Genomic DNA, 21814 nt, shown 5'->3' with positions numbered 1-21814 from the left:
AGCAAGACTGAGGAAATGTAAACTTTAAGACATCCTAAATACTGAAGTTCAATATTCATGAGAACATAAATTAACTTCAGGACTCCTTGTTGTTTTCCACAAAAAAAAAAGTACGTTATTTTTCTTATTCCCTTAATATTATTACATGTAAAATGCAGACAGGCACTATTATGTATGACAATTCTGCAGATTTCAAAATTTTGGCTGTTTTGTGAGCACAGCTGAGAAAAATTCTCCTAATCCTGAGAGCATTTTCATAAGTATAATAACACCACTCGTTCAGCTCTGGGGAAGTTCAAAGACTTTTCTAACACTCCTCCACCACCACCACCCCTTCTCCCCCAGTAATCACATTCTCAAGAAAATTAATGCACACTCTCAGTGGCAGGGAGCTTTCTCACATTATCAATCAATCCCTTGTAGATAGTGTATTCAAGACAAGCTCTTTTTGTTTCTTTTCTCCTACTATAGCAATTCCAATTTTTAGAAATACTGACAGCTGTCATACACACTAAGGACAGAAAAAAGCAAGAGTCAAAATCCCACCTTGCAAAACTATCTTGATTTATAAGCTTTCATGTTCAACGAGAACAAAAAAAAATCATTAGGCTAAATCACAGGAGGATGAAAAAAAAAAAAAAGAAGTGTCAAGTTTCAATGATCATAGATAGTGCCTGGAAACCCAGTGCATTTGATTTGAAGATATTATTCTGAGTTCTTTTAATTTGTTTTCTTATTTTAAGTCTCCAAAGAGAACTGGGTAACATACTTGCTTTGTTTTCAGTAAATATGCAGGCTAAAATCTTCCTCCAACAGAGGAAAGCAAAGATTTATAAGTACTGAGATCATACAGGAGCTGTGTTCTTAACCGCAAAGCTACACACCATTTTATGTTTCACAAAGGTGATTCAGTGTTTCCTTTTGTCATATGAGAGACAAAGGCTCTTGGCTGAAGCTTCTGTTATCAAGAAAGCTTCACCAGAAACAGGTACAGCTTCTCTGGTTCATTGTGTCCCTTGTCAAAACATACAATCACAAATGACACCTCTAACACCAAACTTATTCCATATTATTCTTTAAATTTAATAATCTGATGTTTCTGCAATGTATTTTAGCAAAAAAACAAAGCACCAAGTTTGGGGTTTAAGGCTCTTTGACCTGTTTCCATACTTGTGAAAAAGCATTACTTTACAGTTGCTATCATAATTTTGTTTTCATAGAAAAAGGTATGTGGGAAAAATATGTACAGGAAGGTTGAAAACATCATCATGAAAGAATGTAAATAAAGACCAAAAAAACTTCAACAAAACAACTACAACACCACCACCACCATTCTTGATACTGACTTTCAGCACTACTACTTTAGTCCTGATCCTCTAATGAAAAGAGTATGATACACTGTAATTAGATAATGGATTTGTAGTGGTGAAAGTGTTGAGCTGTTTTCCAGTAGTTACGTGTGGGCTATAACAACAAAGTCACACTATTTTCAAATGGTAAAATAAAGAAGGATTTAAAATTCCACTTCTTTAGGCTGTCAACCAATATGCTAATCACTAGCATGTTGTTTCAAGTGTTAGTGATACATATCTATAAGCATTCATTATAATTTGCACATCTGTATCTGTGACTCCTATGTATGTTATGTATTCATATAGTATATCAATATAAAATTATTATTTTTCAAATATATACAGACACCAAATTCCCTTGAAAGTTGAAGTCCTGAAAGAGTCTAAAATACAGCAGCAAAACCCAATCTTACAAAGTACAGATTTTTTTTTTTTTAACAGGTAATTTATTACTATTTAAAATGATATCTACATTTGCATGCAGTCTCTGGTCCTGGAAAATGCCATCAAGCCTTTAGAAGTTAACTGTATGGAAATGATAACTCTAGCCTAACACCTTAGGTATTACATATTCACTTGTAAAAATGTTTTAACAGTAACACACAGCTTACAACATAGGATAACAATAAACAGTGATATCTAACCAAACAACTCATAGTCAAAGCAACCTATAGTGTTCTAACCCCTTAATGAATATCCCAAAGCATTGCATTCAAGTGTCTGAATAATCACTGAAGAACTGCTGAATAATTCCTCTTTTCCAGAATTCCTGAATGAAGTTTTCCACCTTAGAGACTTGCATATATTTTCTAAATTGAAAGCATCCTAAGACCTAATATTCCATGTAAGTCCTGACATACTGAAGAACTACTGTGCTAATGAAAACAAAATCTAAATCTTACCTGAGATAATTCATTAGTGTCCACAACTCCATTGTTGTCTGAATCGAAATAATTAAACATTTGATCTACAAGAAGTTTCTTTAAAGCCATTTTCTCATCAACGGTTTTATCTTCTGATTGTGCAATGTATCTCCGATTTTGTAGATCCAGTAGCATATTTTTCAATTTGGTGTATTCAGTAGGTTTGCATTTATCCCCTGAAAAGAAAATGTGCAACACAAAATATTTTGAATTTGATTTCTTATTAAGAGTTTAAAAGTAAATTAAAAAAAAAAAAAAAAAAAAGGAAAACCAGAAAGTATTAACAACTTGTAGCAATACAAACAGGGCTGCTTTATAAGGTAAAGAAATTGTTCTAAACTCATTTGGCCCACACCATTTCCTCCATAACATGTTTGGTCTTCAGATTAAGGTCAACAATTTATAGATACCTTCTGTAGACAAAATATTTTTGTGTATGGAAACTAAAGAAAGTTTCCTAGCCCGTACTTTTATCATTTAGATCACTCTGGAAAGGTGCACCTGAAGATTTTTTTAAAATATTAACTTTAATAAAAACATTTTGTATAATCTTTGATAAAGGGAATAATGAAATGTATCATATGCAACAAAACCTGCACATACGACAGAAAATGGTACATTATAAAAAATATATTTCATAATTCAATACTTGACTTCAGAAAGTAGAAATTACACATGAGCCAGCTCTACATTTTCATTTACTAGACATATCAAGCTTATTTGAACAAGAGTAGGTGGGACTGCCAGAGGAAGAGAAAGTATATCCCTGACAAGATTCAAGTTTATTCTTTTCATTATCAGGTTTTCTATAAATTGAAAATTGCTACAGCAAAGGTCCCACACAGTGATTACAGGCACTACTTATTCTAAACCCAAGTACAATAAAGTTTATATTTGGTCTTCTTATATCAGTTGCTATATATGTAAATTGAAGAGAGAAAGAGTTTAGAAGTTTTTGCTTTTATGAAGATAACCTGAGTATTTAAAAAGATTTTTGTAAGATGTAAATTTGGACCAGAAAAAAAAAACGTATTTGTTGCAAACATATATTTACAGTTAACTTCAAGTAGTGAATTCAAGGCTAGAACAATATACTGATTAGCAAAGAAAACTATGTTCATAGAATAGAATCCTAGAACAACAGGTTGGAATAACTTCAAGGGTCATCTGGTCCAACATCTCTCAGCAAAAGCACAGCCTGGACAAGATTTTCCATTCTTCCTTTCACATGCTATGATTAAGATACAAGTATTAATAAGGAACAATTATTTATGTCACAGAAACCTCTTAGGCAGCTGTTTTGTTTTGCAAGTGGATCCCATTTAAGAAACGTCTAATTTACATGTATGAGATGTATTTAATGGTATATGCATTATTCCGGTGGCTGCACTGCTAAGTACACCTCAATGACCACTTCATAAGACAGAGAAAGTTAGAATCATAGAATCATTTCAGTTGGAAATGACCCTCAGGATCATCAAGTCCAACCATAACCTAACCTAACTCTAGCACTAAACCATGCCCCTAAGAACCTCGTATAAACACCTTTTAAACACCTCCAGGGATGGTGACTCCACCACTTCCCTGGGCAGCCTGTTCCAATGCCTGACAACTCTTTATGTGAAGAATTTTTTCGTAATATCCAATCTAAACCTCCCTTGGTGCAATTTGAGGCCCTTTCCTCTTGTCTTATCACTTGCTACTTGGGAGAAGAGACCAACACTCTCCATAGCACAACCTCCTTTTAGGTAGTTGTACACAGCAATAATGTCTCCCCCTGTCTCCTTTTCTCCAGGCTAAACAGCCCAAGCTCCCTCAACTGCTCGTCATAAGACTTGTGCTCCAGGCCCCTCACCTGCTTCATCACCCTCCCCTGCACTCTCTAGTACTTCAACGTCCTCCTTATGACGAGGGGCCCCAAACTGAACACAGAATTCAATGAGGGCCCCCACCAGCACTGAATACGGTGGCACGATCACTTCTCTAGTCCTGCTGGACACCCTATTCCTGATACAAGCCAGGATGCTGTTGGCCTTTTTGGTCACCTGGGCACACTGCCAGTTCATATTCAGCCATCTATCCATCAACACCCACAGATCCCTCTCTGCCAGGCAGCTTCCTAGCCACTCTACCCGAAGCCTGTGGTGCTGTCTGGGGTTGTTGTGACCCAAGTGCGGGAGGTGGCACTTGGTCTTGTTAAACCTCATACAACTGGCCTCAGCTCAATAATTCAGCCAGTCCACATCCTGCTGTACGGCCATCTTACCCTCCAACACTTCCACTCCATTTGGTGTCATCTGCAAACTTACTAAGGGTTTACTCAATCCCCCTCATCCATATCGTTGGTAGAGATTAAACAGAACTGGCCCCAATACTGAGCCCTGGGGAACACCATTCATGACTGGCTGCCAACTGGATTTGGCTCTGTTCACCACAACTCTTTGGGCCCGGCCATCCAGCCAGTTTTTTTTCTATTGCAAAGTGCAGCCATACAGGCCATGAGATGCCGGCTTCTCCCAGAGAATGCTGTGGGATACGGTGTCAAAGGTCTTACTGAAGTTTAAGTACACAAAATCCACAGCCTTTCCCTCATCTACTAGTTGGGTCACCTTGTCATAGAAGGAGATCAGGTTGGTCAAACAGGACCTACCTTTCAAAAACCCATGTTGACTGGGCCTGATCATATCACAGAACCACAGAATCACAGAATCTCAGAATATTAGAGATTGGAAGAGACCTCAAAAGATCATCTAGTCCAATCCCCCTGCCGGAGCAGGAACACCTAGATGAGACTGCACAGGAATGTGTCCAGGCAGGTTTTGAATGTCTCCAGAGAAGGAGACTCCACAACCTCCCTGGGCAGCCTGTTCCAGTGCTCTGTTACCCTCACTGAGAAGAAGTTTCTTCTCAAATTTAAGTGAAACCTCTTGTGTTCCAGTTTGAACCCATTTCCTTTTGTCCTACCATTGGTTGTCACCGAGAATGGAGCCTGGCTCCTTCCTCGTGACACTCACCCTTTACATATTTATAAACATTAATGAGGTCATCCTTCAGTCTCCTCCTCCAAACTAAAGAGACCCAGTTCCCTCAGCCTTTCCTCATAAGGGAGATGCTCCACTCCCTTAATCATCTTTGTTGCCCTGCGCTGGACTCTCTCCAGCAGGTCCCTGTCCTTCTTGAACGGAGGGGCCCGGAACTGGACACAGTATTCTGGGGGTGAACTGAGTGTCAGCTGAGGACAAACTGTGTGAAAAATCTGACAACCGGTTCCAAAAGCTGTTCCATGAAATCAAAGCACTCGGAGAGGACAGCTTCCATTCCCCACCTGACCAACCAATGTTTCCGCTACTAGGAGGAGGCGTTTCCGATCTGAAGAGAGAGGACAGAAGAAGTCCACAAAGAGAGGCGCACTGTGGCTTCTCCTCGGTGATCGTGGAGAAGACCTGAGGAGCTGGGATGGAAAACCCACCTCAGCACCTCAGGAACGAGTACATGAATTTAAAGGAAAACCTCCTAGGAAAATGGGTGCTCCAGTTTCCAGGGGGGCTAGAGGAGATTCTGTTCCTCTTGAAGGAACTTCTGATTCCTAGCCACAGAATGTGCGCAATACAAATCAGAGGGGCCCTGCCTCCAGCCCGCCACCGGAAAGGGACAACAGAGGTTACTGGACTGTGCAAATCCGGTGGCCTCGTACAACAGACCCCCAGGAGCAGAGAGCTTTGGTAGACACTGGTGCTCAGTGCACGGTAATCGCATCAAACCACAATGGAACAAAATCCATCAACATTTCTGCAGTGACTGCGGGATCCCAGAAGCTGGCTGCAGTAGAGGCTGAAAGAAGCCTCACCGGGAAAGACGGGCAAAAGCGTCCCACTGCGACTGCTCCACGTGCTCCGTGCATCCTCGGCACAGACTGCCCCAGGAGAGGGTGTTTTAAGGCCCCAAAAGGGTATGGCTGGGCATTTGCCAGAGCGGCTGTGGACACCGAGAACATTAAACAACTGTCGACTGTGCCTGGTCTCTCAGCAATCTGTAGGATTGCTGAGAGTTGACGAGCAGCAGGTGCCAATTGCTACCACGATGGTGCGTCACCGGCAATATCGCACCAGTCGAGACTCTCTTGATTCCTGTCCGGAAGCTGATTCGTCAACTGGAGATTCGGGGCGTGATCAGCAAGATTCACTGACCTTTTAACAGCCCCATTAGGCCAGTGCGTTAAGTCTAGTGAAGAGTGGGGACTAAGGGTAGACTATCGTGGCCTGAAGTAAGTTACAGCACCCTTGAGCGCTGCTGTGCCAGACACTCTAGAGCTGCAACTTGAGCTGGAGTCAAAGGCAGCTCAGCGGTGAGCCACAACCCACATTGCTACTGTGTCTTTCTCTCTTCCTTTAGCAGCAGAGTGCAGCCCGCACTTTGCTTTCACCTGGGGGAGCATCCAGTACACGTGGAATCGCTTGCCCCAGGGCTGGAAACACAGCCCTACCATGTGCCGTGGACTGATCCAAACCAAACTGGAACAGGGAAAAGCTCCGGAACACTTGCAAGATCTAGATGACATCATTGCATGGGCCGCAAGAGCAAAATAAGTTTTCTAGAAAGGTGCGAGAGTCATTCAGATTCTTTGGAATGCCGGTCTTGCCATCAAAAAGAAGCAAGGCCAAGGCACCTGCACGAGAGAAGCACTTTTCACTAATAAAATGGCAAGAAGGACGTCGTCAGATCCCAATGGATGTGATCAACAAAATTGCAACTATGTCTCCACTCCTACTAAAAGGACTGCTGCTCAGTGCAGATGGAGTTGATGAGGAATCGCATTGAGTATCTTTTATTGCATATTCCATTTCTATTATATATATAGAGAGAGATATATATAAAAACTAGGAGTGCATTAGTATTTTGTGATTTTATTGCACTGCGTTTATCTCATTCCAAGTTTCTCCCTTCCCTTTCAATTCTCTGCCCTGTCTGGGGAGTGGGTGGGGGACGCAGTGAGCGGCTATCCCGGGTTCTCTTGCTGGTTTGGCTTAAACCATGACCAGCACGGGTGAGGCCAGCCCCGGAGCCCCCTTGGCAGCTGGGCTTTGCATCACAGGGCATGTGTGAGGCTGGGGAGCTGCTGGGTGCGTCCCCGGCTGCGCCCCCGAGAGCCCTGTGATGTCACCAGAGTCACAGTCAGCCCGTGACGTCACTAGCGGCGGGCGGCTATAAACGCCAGCGTCACGTGCTGCCAGCGGCACACGAGACGTCGAGTCCTGTGGGCAGCACCTGAGCCATCGAGTCCTGCCAGCGGAACCAGACGTTGTGACCTGCCAGCAGCCGAGTGGCCACCGAGTCCCGGCAGCTGAACCTGAGCCTTGGCGTTGCGCCAGCGGCAGCCATCAAGACCTGCCAGCAGCAGGGACACCAGGTGCCTCCAGCTCCGAGAGGACATCAAGTCCCAGCGGCGGCCAAGAGGACATTGAGTCCCAGCAACAGCTGAGGACAGCAAGGCCCACCAGAAGCTGAGAGCAAACCAAGTCCCAGCAACTGACAGGCAGGACACCAAGGCCCAGCAGCAGCAATGGAGGTGTCCAGGGACGAGCCAGCGGTGCCACCAGCTGCCAGGAGGTGCCGGCGGGGGGACACGTGCCCCATCTGCTTGGCTCCCCTGGAAGCCCCCGCTGGAGTGGACCCGTGCTGGCATGCCTTCTGCCATGCCTGCATCCAGCGCTGGGCTGCCAGTGCCGAGGATGCCACTTGCCCGCTCTGCCGGGGCCCCATCGCGGCCATCCGCCGCCTGCAGCTGGAGGATGACGGTCGCCGCGCCCGCTTGCATCCCTACGCAAGGCGGGGGCCGTGGTGGCAGAGGCGGCGGCGGCAGCAGCAGCAGCAGCGGAGCCGCAGCCGTTCCAGGAGCCGCAGCCGTTCCAGGCGCCGCGCACGCTCTGCCGAGAGGGGAGAGCGCCGCCGCCCCGGTCCCCGGCGGCGTGCCCAGAGCCTACCCGGCCAGAGGGACGGAGATGGAAACGGCCAGCTCCTCCACCTGCTCGAGAGCGACGAAGACCTGTCGTGGCTGCGCAGGGTCCAGGAGGACGAGCCAGGGTCAGGGGACCATGCGCAGCGTCTCCCCTGGCTCCGCGTCTGAGCGGGGCGGCCGGGCCTCCGGGGGCCCCTCTGGAATAAAAGCACTGGGCCACTGAGAGGGACCGGACCTGCTTTCTGCCCTGTTGTTTACTCGGTGCTGCAGAACTGGGCAGTGGGACAGATGAGGCTGTGGGAAGTGGGGGAGAGGGTGGGTTATGGCTCGAGGACCCGTAGAGAGGGAGCAATGTGGATGTTGGAACTGGAGGAGAGGGATGGATGTGGCCCTGTGAACTGGGGGAGAGGCGGCCGAGTGCCTGTGGACTTGGGGGGAGGGAGGGCAATGGCTCGTGGGAACGAGAGGGAGAGGGAGGGATGGCTAACGCCAGGAATCTGGGGAGAGGGAGGGATATGGGTGTGGGAAATGGTTCGACACAGGGATTCGGCTGTGACATGTGGGTAAGAGGGAGGGCCACAGTGGCCATGTAACTGGGGCAGAAAGGGGGATATGGCTGCGGAACCAGGAAAGAAGGATGAAGAAGGTCTCCAGACAGAGAGATGTGGCCTGGGAAGTGGGGCCAGGGAGGGACGTGGACCTTGAACCCTCCCCAGCGCCTGCGGCTCTACAGCCAGGGAAGGGCAGCCTTGCAGGTCAGCTGGGTTCCAGAGCTACTTCAGCCCTGCAAGACAGCAGCCTCTCCTCAAAACGCTCCCTGCTCTCAGCTTCCCCGGCCCCACAGAGCCAGGCCCACACTCCTGCAGGCCCCAAGATCGTCACAGACCAGGAGCACACCAACGAGTCGGGGCCTTGGCCCCTGCACCCCTTGCAGCAAGGCAGCAGCAGGAGCATGGCCCCGAGCCGACCTCTACCACGACAGAGCCCCTTCCTTGGGAGCAAGCACGGCTTGTCCCTGTCCCTGATGCCAGCCGTCCGCCCTGAGAGGAGATCCTCGCAGGCGCCACTTGCTGGGCCTGTCCCTGGCTCTCCTGGCCACGGGATGCCGCCCTCGATAGGGCAACTGCAAGAGAGAAAGACTTCTCCAGCCTCTGCCGGTGACTCCTGACCGCCAGGAAAGGCAAGGTTTCTCTTCCAGGAAGCTGTTGTATGTCATCCAGGTGAATGGAATACTATGGAGACAGATATCCAGATCCTGAGAGGATGAGCTGTGCGGGAGATAATCTAATGTGAGCCAAACGGTCCGGGTGGGACAGATGCAGATAGAATCCTTTGCACACAACCCACGGGATGCAGGTTTGTACAACGGGCACCACCGGCATATGCTGTCTCATGGGCATCAATGCCCTGGGCAGCTGCGTTCAACAAAACGTGACTGAAGTGATGAACCAGCTTCGGGACTACGAGGACAGCCTCGCTCCCTCTCTGCGGGCTTGTGCGTCACACAGAATCACAGAATGTTAGGGATTGGAAGGGACCTCAAAAGATCATCCAGTCCAATCCCCCCGCCGGAGCAGGAACACCTAGATGAGGCTACACAGGAAGGCGTCCAGGTGGGTTTTGAATGTCTCCAGAGTAGGAGACTCCACAACCCTCCCAGGCAGCCTGTTCCAGCGCTCTGTTACCGTCACTGAGAAGAAGTTTCTTCTCAAATTTAAGTGGAACTTCTTGTGTTCCAGCTTGAACCCATTACCCCTTGTCCTACCATTGGTTGTCACCGAGAATGGAGACTGGCTCCACCCTCGTGACACTCACCCTTTATAAATTTACGAACATTAATGAGTCTCCTCTTCTCCTCAGTCCCCTCAGTCTCCTCTTCTCCAAGCTAAAGAGACCCAGCTCCCTCAGCCTTTCCTCACAAGGGAGATGCTCCACTCCCTTAATCATCTTTGTTGCCCTGCGCTGGACTCTCTCCAGCAGTTCCCTGTCCTTCTTGAACTGAGGGGCCCAGAACTGGACACAATGTTCCAGATGTGATCTCACCAGGGCGGAGTAGAGGGGAAGGAGAATATCTCTTGACCTTTTGTAAGTGCCATGTGGTGCTACTCAAGATTATCTGCTCCATGACTTTGCCCAGCACCAAGGTTAGACTGACAGGTTTGTAGTTCCCCATATCGTCCTTTCAGCCCTACTTGTACATGGGTGTCACATTAGCCAACTTCCAGTCAACTGGGACCTCCCCAGTTAGCAAAGATTGCTGGTAGATAATGGAAAGTGGTTCAGTGATCACCTCTGCCAGCTCATTCAGAACCCTTGGGTGTACCCCATCTGGCCCCATAGACTTGTGGTTTGCTACACCACTTGGTGTAGCAAACCTAAATGCTTCTTACTTTCCTAGTGAGACTCAGATCTAACAAAGAGGGACTCCTGCAGTAGAAGTTAAATCCTGGAAGTAGATAAAATGTTTCGAAGAATCAAAACCACTCTAGCTTTTTTTTTTTTTTTTTGGTCTGAAAGTCACTGTGTTATGTAGCTATCTGAAAATTTTAACTGAAGAAACAGAAATAAACAAAACCAAGCTGTATTTAACTGACAACCTGAGCTACACATGGTATCTGGATATTTGTCCTTACCTGCCAGAGGCATGGAAATTCAGGACATTCAATCAGTAAGAGTTGAATTCTACATGACTGCTTTTCAGAGGGCTAATGCAGATATACTCAGTAGGGAAATATGTTTATTCCTTGGCTGTTCTGAGGCTGCTGTGAGCAAACCTTTCCATCCAAATGGATGCAAGCTCCAGGTGGTGGGGAGGGAAGAGAGCACTTAACTTTAACATACTCCAGTTTATTTGGGTAAACTCCAAAAGTCTGGGCCAGGAAAGCAAGCATCATATTTGTGTCCCCTAGATAACTTTTCTGGCAGTGGTATCCTCAGAGAGAGGCAGTTTGGTTTTACTCTGGTGCAATTTCAGTCTAACACTGTGTTACCTACACTCCGTTGGGGTGGGGTTGGAAGACAAATCCCAGCTATTTCTTAGATACTATAGCGCTCAGACTTAGTTACCATGTTCAGATTTTATCCCCTCTAAAATGTTTTTGATCAAACAATTCTATATCTGCAATTCTAAAACTGCAAAGGAATATTTCTACTTTAGAGATACACAACATACTGCTAAGAAATAAACTGCTTAATTTATCTGTTAAATTTTGGGTTTATTACAGTATCTTTGATGAGTCACTACAGATCTGAGTTTAGAGACAAAATGAAAATGAACAATATTTTTTCCTTGAGGCACAGGATAATGCCTCTTGCTTTAATGACCGATCAAAAATTGAATATAGGTTCTCACCTCTGTGAAGACAGTAATGTTAATGTTCACTAGAATATTAAAGATTATTTGTTTCCACATGAGAGATTATATAAAGCAGCATAAATTCAGAGAACAAAAAATAAAATTTATGTAGCACATGATCACGAAAAGCACTGTAATAATTAGCTGCTTTTCCTACTTTTAATTCAAAACAGTTTATGGAAAAAAGATTTTACTGGAAGTTCAATCACAGTCCAATAAAGATATTTTAATGAACTTTAGACATTTACTTTAGATCTAGACTTTAAGGAATGGTGAACTAATGTACTGTCTTGCAATACCTATTTAGAGATAGAATACAGACAACTTGTTTTCTACACTTCTCCTTTTTGTACACTTCTCATTGCATTGCAAAAACTTCTGAAACTAGCGTAATTCTCATATAAGAGCACACATATATTACATGTTTATAAACTATGTTTTCATTTTTCTAGAAGGGAAAAACCATTTGTACCATTCTTTTGAATATAAAACATAAGTGCTGTCAAAGTTATCTGAGAGATTGCTATTGCCACAAGTTTAACTACTTCTTCAGGCAAAGTTCCTAAGTTAAGAACAGAAGGCTATTAAATTTTTAGTCACACAAAGCTACCACAACAGAATATTTTATAATAATTCCATTGCATTAGTGTACATATGGTTTATATTACCTCAACAACAAAATAACATAATTTTCTGAGAACACTTTGCTAAAATATGTTATATGTGTTCTACACTGTGATACCTTTTCATTTTTCCTGTGATAACCTTTGGAAATATTTCCAGCCTGAAATGTAGCTCAAAATTATCACTATGTTGCATCCATTACTAACAGAAAATATTGTCTGCTCACTATTAACGAAAACAGAATTAAGGAAAGACAAGTTTATTTAATTACCTAAAAAACATCTTTTTACAGATACCTGAAACATTAATGGCAGTCTCTTGAAAACTAGCTGCAAATAAGGCCAAAACAGTTCACAAAGAAATTTCCTGTCTCTACAACCAGTCTTCACCAGATGATTCTTTAACAGTCAACAACGGTGTTAAAGCCTATCATCTTCATAGGGTTGTTTGTACCATCTCTGCAAGATAACAGCTGTTATTTGCTCTCAATGTGTATCTGCTCACTCTACACATTAACTTGACTGAATTTCAATCCCAGCCATGATAGTCCATGGGCTTCTAGTGCGTCTTTTTTATGTTTGCTAGTGCCCAGGCTGATTCTTTTAGTGCTTCACTAACCTGTTTGAAAGCTAGTCTGCATGATGAAAATACTGCTAACACCTTCCAGAAAAACCTCTGTTGGCCGCTATTTATGGTTTAAAACAGATGTTATTCTGTTTCCCACTTATCCAAATACATTAGTCTGGATGATATAAAAGACAGCTTTATCAACAGTAGCTTCACACTCCCTGCAGCCACACCATGCCAGAGTTATCTACTATATAATATGGAAAATAGTATTTCCCCATCCCTTTAGCTGAAAAGGATGACAAGATCGCTGCACATGATCACACAGTTTGCATATAAGACAGGGGAGAACAATACTCAGGCATTTAAGCACATTGGCTGTACAATACAGTATTGTAGAGTGATGTTACAAAAACAAACTAACAAACAAACAAAAACCAAAACACAACCCTGCATCAATAAATGCTTTGGTTTCTTCTGCCCTAGAGTTTGGGGTTTTTTTGGTATTGCTCACGATAGACCATAATAAGCAATACAAAACCAATCTGAATTATTTTTCCTTCAGACACAGTGTAAAATGTATCCATTTGATAAATCTTGGGAGAAGCATAGATGTTCAGGGGTCTGGGTAGACACAGTGTACATATTACACATGATGCTTTGTTAGTTATCTTTCCTGTTCCCCTGCCTTATCATACTGATTGAAAATACCAAACTTTAATGTTTGTGATAAAAACTAGGTGATATAGTTAGCTATTATAAATAAATCATACAATCACAGAATCATATAATTGACTGGGTTGGAAAAGACCTCCGAGATGATCAAGTCCAACCCTTGGTCCAACTTCAGTCCATTTACTAGATCATGGCACTAAGTGCCATGTCCAATCTCAGTTTAAAAACCACCAGGGACCACCTTCCCTTGTCCTGCTGACCACGCTATTTTTGATACAGGACAGGATACCATTGGCCTTCTTGGCCACCTGGGCACACTGTTGGCTCATGTTGAACTTCCTGTCAATTAGTACCCCCAGGTCCCTTTCTGTCTGACTGCTCTCCAGCCACTCTGTGCCCAGCCTGTAGCACTGCAGGGGGTCGTTGTGGCCAAAGTGCAGGACGCAGCACTTGGTTTTGCTGAACTTCATCCCATTGGAATCGGCTCATTTTTCCAGCCTATCCAGATCCCTCTGCAGAGCCCTCCTGCCTTCCAGCAGGTCAACACTCCCTCCCAACTTGGTGTCATCAGCAAATTTGGTGATGATGGTCTCAACCCCTTCATCTAAATCATCAATAAAGATGTTAAACAGGACTGGACCCAACACTGACCCCTGGGGGACACCACTAGTGACTGGCCGCCACCTAGATGCAGCCCCATTCACCAGCACTCTCTGGGCCCGGCCCTCCAGCCAGTTCTTAACCCAGCAGAGAGTGCACTTGTCCAAGCCATGGGCTACTAGCTTTTGCAGGAATATATTATGGGAGACAGTGTCAAAGGCTTTGCTGAAGTCTAGATAGACCAGGTCTACAGCTTTCCCCTCATCCACCAGGTGGGTCACCTGATCATAAAAGGAGATCAGGTTGGTCAGACAGGACCTGCCCCGCCTAAACCCATGCTGGCTGGTCTGATCCCCTGTCCATCCTGAAGGTGCTGTGTGATTGCATCCAGGACGACCTGCTCCATAACCCTACCGAGGTCAGGCTGATAGGTCTGTAGTTGCCAGGGTCAGCTTTGCAGCCCTTTTTGTGGACTGGGATAACATTTGCCAATTTCCAATCGTATGGGACCTCCCCAGTGAGCCAGGACTGTTGGAAGATGATGGAGAGCAGTTTGGCGAGCTTTTCTGCTAGCTCCCTCATCACCCTAGGATGGATCCCATCCAGTCCCATAGACTTGTAAGGACCCAGATGGCTCAGTAAGTCACCAACTATTTCCTCCTGGAATACAAGGGGGCTATTTGGTTTCCTATCTCTGTCAACCATCTCCAGAGGCCAGTTGTCCTGAGGGTTACCTGTCTTACTGCTAAAAACTGAGGCAAAGTATGTATTAAGTACCTCAGCTTTCTCCTCATCTTTGTTAACTATATTTCCCTCAGAGTCCAACACACAATGGAGGTTTCCTTGCTCCTCCTTTTGTTATTAACGTATTTAAAGAAGGACTTTTTATTATCCTTAACAGAATTGGCCAAATTAACTTCAAATTGCACTTTTGTTTCCCTGATTATTTTTCTGCATGATCTAGCTATTTTCATAAATTCTTCATAAGTAGCCAGCCCTTTTTTCCACAGTCAGTAAACTCTCTTTTTATTTCTGATTTCCTTCAGAATCTCCCTGTTTAGCCAAGCCAGCTGTCTTCCCCGCCGGCTAGCCTTTCGGCACACTGGTATAGCCTGTTCCTGTGCACTCAAAACCTCCTGCTTGAAGCATGTCCAACCCTCCTGGGTCCCCTTGTTTTTAAGCATTGTTTCCCAGGGTAAAGAATATAAATAAATATAAAAATATAAATAAAAGAAGTATACAAGTAAAAGTAGCTGTCACATGAAAGAAAGTGTGGTGTGGTTTTGGTTTTGTTTTTTTGTTTTTTTTTTTTTTAATTGCAGCAAATAAAAGAATAAGGAGAAAAGTAATGTCTGCTACTAATAGTGCATATGCTTAGACATGTGCAGGTAACTTACACTCTTCAAAAAGAGCCTGGACACTGCATAGCAATTCTACTCCAAAGTCTACTTTCATTTTTTTTCCCCGTTACTGCTTTAGTTTTCATTATGTTTGGTTAAGTAACCTTTTGTATGTAATAGAATTCCTATATTTTGATATAACATCTGCTTTTAAAATCTTACTATGCATTCTAACAACAGACTTTAGGTTGGTGACAGATGAAACTTCAGTTTATGATCTAAGCTAATTACAGTTGAGGTAAAACAGGTTTACACAGCTATATTACATGAAATAATTTTCATTTCATACATAATTCAAAGTAGTCTTTACACCAAAAACTCCACGGACTTAAGTTAAGGACGAACATGATAGATGGATGCAAGTGACAGGTAAGGGGTTCACAAGGAAGGAACGAGACACCGCTAGCCAACGCAACACACAGTTTCATTAACAAATTATCCTCTTTTCTCATTGTCATAGCTGCCCTTTACTGTAATATTTGAGGAAATGTGAAGCAGATGTTCAAATTAAAAGAATGAGACCCTGTTTACAGGAGACCTCCCCCACGCTGCAGTAACAGCACAGAGAAAAATGCAGAGTTGCTTTATTTCTGTTCTAATTTAGTAAGCATTACTTATGAAATAGTTGTCTCAATGACAAACAAATGGTAAATAGGGACTAAGTAGGAGAATCTTTATAGCAAGGAAAAGCAATTTATGCTTAGCATAATTAAGAAAGACAAACCACTGAGAATATACTGCAATTATTTTACTACCAAAATGACCTACTGAATTCTATATAATTACCTACATACATGAAAGAGTAACCTACATATTGTGCATAATTTATGAACTTAATTCAGTTTTCTAGTATTTTTTTTTTCATTTGTGAATTAGGCTTCCTACACAAATTATCAATTTAGTCAATTTCTGAAAAATTCCTAGAAAGTAATAACAGGAAATCCTGTTTCTTCTCATTCTTTTTTGTTTGTTTCATTCATGGAAAGGACTAATTTTACTACACAGCAAGTTTTTTCAAAAAGAAAAATCCAAACCAAAAACCTCTTGCTAAGATTTACTTGACAAGTTTTCTGACATCGTCTGTGCAATCCTAGAAGGTGCAGAAACATGAGAAGAGAAAATGTGAAAGTGACAAAGCAAATACACTGGAATCGAAGTGCCATTCTCCAGTACCATATATTGTAATTTCTGAAATAGTGATAGTCCTGGGGTTTACTTAATTCAAACTCATAAGTGGTAGAAAAGTGTAAACACTTGACTATTTACTTCCATTTGATACCACACAGTTTTGCAGCTGTATCTCTGTTACCTAGGAAACAGTTGAAAGGTACATTTTGAGTGTTATTGTCCACCTAGACAGTATTGAATAGATGATATCTTCCCATAATAGAGAAAAAAGTTGTATTTGACAATTTAAGTCTTACTTAATTTGCAAGAGAAAGACAGATATCAAAACTAACTAGCTATTTATGAAAACCTGAAAAATGAATATACACACTATTCTTAACACCTGTAGAAAAATATTAAAACATCAGCTAAGACGATAGTTCAGGAGTAACTCCTTAAATGTGATTTTTGTCTGACATAGTTTTTTTTTTTTGAAAAATACTAGCACATATAAAGAAGGAAAGAAAAAACATATAATTTAAAAAAATGCAATAAAGACAAAACATCTGATTCTTGTTCTCCATTCTTTCACCACTTTTGTGGGTAATACAGGCATTTTAAACTTTCCTTGCCTTAGCACCTCCATTTACATGGCAGGAGTAACTTCTATGTCAGAGAACCCTCAAATTATTAATATTAATGGAGTGTCTATCTCCACAAAAGCCATTAGCTGCTAAGATACAATTCAATTCTTAGATACTTTATGATTTTGAGATGAGTTGTATCTATATGGCACAAATGGTTTCCACAAAGCCATCTTTCCTTCCAAATTAAAATAACTTCAAATATCCCAGAAGTTTCTACTAGTTTTCAAAGAACCATATTGCATATGAAAAGTTTTAAGTACTCAAAAAGTCATCATAAATTGGATTTTTGAATATGGAATAAACCTAAAAAGCAGTAAGCCTACTGTTAAACTTTTACCTGCATTTTAAACATATTCAGAATAATCTAAATTGACAAAACAATTCACTGGAAAATTACAAGTTATATTCCATGGAGTAAAAATGAAAAATTAATCCAAAATAACATACATACACATACACAAACATACAGAAACTCATACAGATACGCAGATACACATTGATGTGCAAATATACACCTCCCATACACAGGAAGAAGTCACTACTGATGTGGTTGGATATCAATTCAATTTCAAACATAGCACAAGAGACAACTTGAAGATCTTCATCTGTTCAGCTGCTTTTCAAGATCCAGTTTCTATAGATGAAGCATGAAAGCTGTAATCTTACTTGTAGCCCAAACAGATAAAGGATCATTTTGAACCACTAAAATTGCTTGGGTTTATCTCAAAGAAACGTCAGGTTCAGACATCTTTTCACAGTATCTTATTTTCCAATATCAAACTTATTTTCCAAATCTAGAGCTTTACAGTTTTGACCCTTATTCTCTACTCTCCTCACTGAAACTCTGGAACTGCACTCAGACAGAAGCAATCTCATTTGTATCTATACTTAACTTTTGATCTATGGTCCAGAGGTTGAAGGGGGTATTGAGGAGTCCTTTATACTCAGAAGAAGTATTTTTCAATAAAAATTCCTGGATAAACAGGGATTAACATAAAAAGAAAAAAAAAAAAAAAAAAAAAAACAACCAAAACAAAAACCCCTGTTGCAACCTGACATTTTTTTACCATTTTTATAAATATGAGAGTTTACAGCTGCAAATCTTGGCCCTGTGGCTGCTCAGCTTTACCTATACAGAGCATAGGTCAAATTGGGGAAAAAAAAAAAAAATTGAAGCTAGCTTTTCAAAGCCTTTGTTCCACTTTGTAAATAGGGAATAATGCTGTCCTTTCCTCAAATATTACTGGTTAAAATGCTCTTAAGACCATTCCTATCTCTCAAAACTATGAATCATAAGACAGACATCATAATTTTACCTAAATACACATATCTGCCCGAGTCTGGTGTCTGGTCTTATCTGGAGATGTATATAAACAGTTTTTCAGTGCTTAAGCAATGAATAGTTCAGACAAATTATTCAGATTTCCCTTAAAGATATATCATTTAGGTTAAATACCACTAGAAGCTGAATCAAACCTGCATTAACAAATAGAAAAATAAGTAATAGTATCTCTTTTTTTTTTCCCCCCAGGACTAGTTAGAACAAATGTTACATGGTGTGAGAAAGATCAATCCAAACAGCAAATAGGAAATAAACAAAAGCTCCAAAATCAGCATTTGGGGTAGTGGTGTGGGGGGCATATCTACTTGTTAATGGTTAACATGTCACAGATCTCTTGACAGAACAAAATAGGTCATATAAACCTTCACCTTCAAGATGACGTTTGAAGGCTAAAGCAGGTTGACAATAATGATCAAAACATCATTTTTCACAGCTGAGGAAACACTGAATGTACAGATTGTTTGTACTGCATGTTAGCATCACAAACACAATCAGCAGCAAGTGTTTAACTGGCAAATGCAATACTTATCTACAGGTTTACCCTGCCTTCAGACAAACGATAAATCCACACCAATTTCAAGCAGTGATATCACTTGTCAAAATTTCTTAATGTCTCATATGCTTACCTTAGGGTATTCTACCATAAAAGAAATTAAAACGGGCACATTAAAAAAACGTACCAATTTTCAAAAAATATCAGAATACTTCAGGTATATTATTATTCTTTTCCCAACATCTGATGAAAAGATTGCCTATTTCCTGATTTTTTTTTGTATCAAGTTCAGCTTTCAGATCAGCTTTTTTATTTGTTCCATACATTAAAAAAGTAAGTTCAATTTCATAAACTGAAATTCACACACAACATTAATAAGAAGATAATCTGGACTTCCTTGTGCTTCCTAGCTTATTAAAATAAAAACTGAGAGAGAAAACGATAAAATTAGTGTGCCTTAAAGGCAGATGTTGCTAAAAATCAAGGCTGAGACAGGAGTTTAATGCAGCATTTTATTTTCCCCTCTAGTGGAGTTAATGCAACCATTGCCATTAGTCTTAGGGCTTAGACAATTTTTGACTTGCAGTATTTAGAGTGATACTATGAAATCTTTAAAAAGCTATAGGTTTACTCTTTTTTTATTTAATTTTAAGAAAAAAATATATATATTAAAAAGTATTCCAAATCCAACAGGAAAATAAATACTTACGGGATGTAAGATTAGCCAGCCATACGTAGATTTCTGCTTTCGCTTCTCAGGAAGCATGTGTCAGAGGGCTCTCTTTAGTAAAATAATACTAATTTTAAAAGTTACTGAAAGAGATGAAACATGACTTACATGACTCACAATCTTCCTTTTCCCAGGCGTTTCCCAGTGATGTGGAGTATTTACAGGTTTACAAAGGTGAGGTCTCAAGACTGGGTTAAGCCTAATTAAAGTTATTTATATTTATTTAATTAATTCAGAAAAGCCTCAACAACACAGATAAAATTACCTTACAAACCTTCCTAGTATCTCCTTTAAATATCTATTTTATGCCTACCCTTGTAGTTTTCTTTGGGTACTATGGTTTCAATATTTTCTCAGGAAGAGTGGGGCAAAAAGGCCACAAACAGTCAAGAGCATCCTGAGATAATCATCAAAAGAGTATGAAGGTATGGTGAGAGGTTCTTCCTCCTCAATCTAAGCGTCTGCTCAGGTTAGTTTTATAAGTTTCTCTCTCTGAACCCAGTTCTTTTTGGTAACAAGGTTATGTATGAAAATGGACAAATCAGCTTTCCCCAACCTGACTTGAAACAAGAGGCTATTATTTGTTAAACATAAGTTACCCATACACAGTTTTGAGAGAGCTTAAGGTAAATGAGTTAGGCAATAGCCATTTGATCACCAGGTATTTTCTGAAACCAGTAAAATCAGCTCAAGCCAAGGCAAGAGCAGGCAAGTCCTGCGACCCTCTGCACTGTCAGGTCAATACAAAGGAGTTTATGTGTAGAGAGGGGAAGGAAAAGAAAAAAAAAATCACATTCTGCAGGACTATTCATCGCTGAGGCACGACCACAGTAGAAGCTAAAGCCATTCAGAGAAATCTGAACTACAGTGGACCAAGGGCAGAATGTGTATGTGATGAAACTTGATTTTAACCAGCCTAAGGAGAGACATAAATAGTACTTCCCAGGTTGAGCATCACAGTCCTGTACTTGTTCTCTGCTTTCTCCACCCTTCCCATAGAAACACAAGGGCATATACTGGATTGGACAAAGAAGAAGGAAAAAGAAATTTATAAACTGGAACTCAAGTAAAGGGGCACACAATTTGCCTTTGAATCCATACCAGAAGGTAACCTAACCATACTAGTCTGGCACCAGCATATGCATGTGATCAGCCCGATAAGTCTCAACAACTTCATGTATAACTTCCACATTAACTGTTTTTCTAGTGTAGGCCTCAATCTGCATTTTGAGGTTTAAACAAATTTTGAAAATTGATCAGTTATGGTTGGAAAGATAATGTCAAAAGTATTTCAGTGAAATCAGAAACCTTGCTGAGACCTGTGTACAGCCCCATTTATTTAAACGTTACAAGGTCATCTACTATACTTTAAATTTCTAGATGCTTAACTAATTCACTGTTCCAGAAAGATAGAAAGGTGATGTGGAAAAAGACAGCTCTGTACTATGAAGGTAGATACCAGCATCTCCCTTAGCTATGCATGAAGGGCTTCAATATTGTAAATGCGGATGCTAGCATTTCATAAGGACAGACCTTATCACATGTCTTGCCATATTCTTATATAATGGATGAGGTGAAGATAAAGTACTGTGGCAATCACACATGGGTAATACCCACTGCAGAGGTTTTATAATAAAATCTCTGGTTTTAATTTCATTTAATTTGTTTTTAATTTGGCATCACACACTTGTGTCTGAATTTTTGCTCATATTAATGTCTGAAGTTAGAGTTGTGTAAATCAATGCAAGAGAAAAGCTAGGCCTGCATGAGCTTACTTCCACTTACTTTCAGAAGTGCAGTGTGTATCTTGCAAAGTTGTGGAATTATACACAAATGTATTTTTACCAGTCATTCCTAAACAGATTTTGGATCATTGTTTCCTTTCATAGACAGTCACAGGAAAGGCTACCTAGAGAGAGTAGATCAATGATTTTATTCCAGCTTCACTACAATAAAATAAATGTTTTAGTCAGAGATTTCTCTATACAACTACAAAAAGCCTGCTGACCTAGTAGTTGTTTCAAAAATGTTACTGTCTGTCTT

At 41.6% G+C, this 21814-nt stretch overlaps 1 protein-coding gene across 4 annotated transcripts in view; it reads right to left on the bottom strand.

The window, feature by feature from the left end:
* Positions 1–21814, bottom strand: part of FSTL5 (follistatin like 5) — a 309857-nt gene that overhangs the window by 135127 nt on the left and 152916 nt on the right. For all 4 annotated transcript variants that reach the window (XM_065837514.2, XM_071807741.1, XM_065837513.2 and 1 more), the window contains one exon: positions 2255–2451. In XM_065837514.2, coding sequence (XP_065693586.1) covers positions 2255–2451 — 197 coding nt within the window. The remainder of the gene's footprint in view (positions 1–2254; positions 2452–21814) is intronic.

The sequence above is a fragment of the Patagioenas fasciata genome, chromosome 4 (assembly GCF_037038585.1).
Source record: "Patagioenas fasciata isolate bPatFas1 chromosome 4, bPatFas1.hap1, whole genome shotgun sequence".
Classification (NCBI taxonomy): domain Eukaryota; kingdom Metazoa; phylum Chordata; class Aves; order Columbiformes; family Columbidae; genus Patagioenas; species Patagioenas fasciata.
This window is presented reverse-complemented; position numbering and strand designations above follow the sequence as displayed.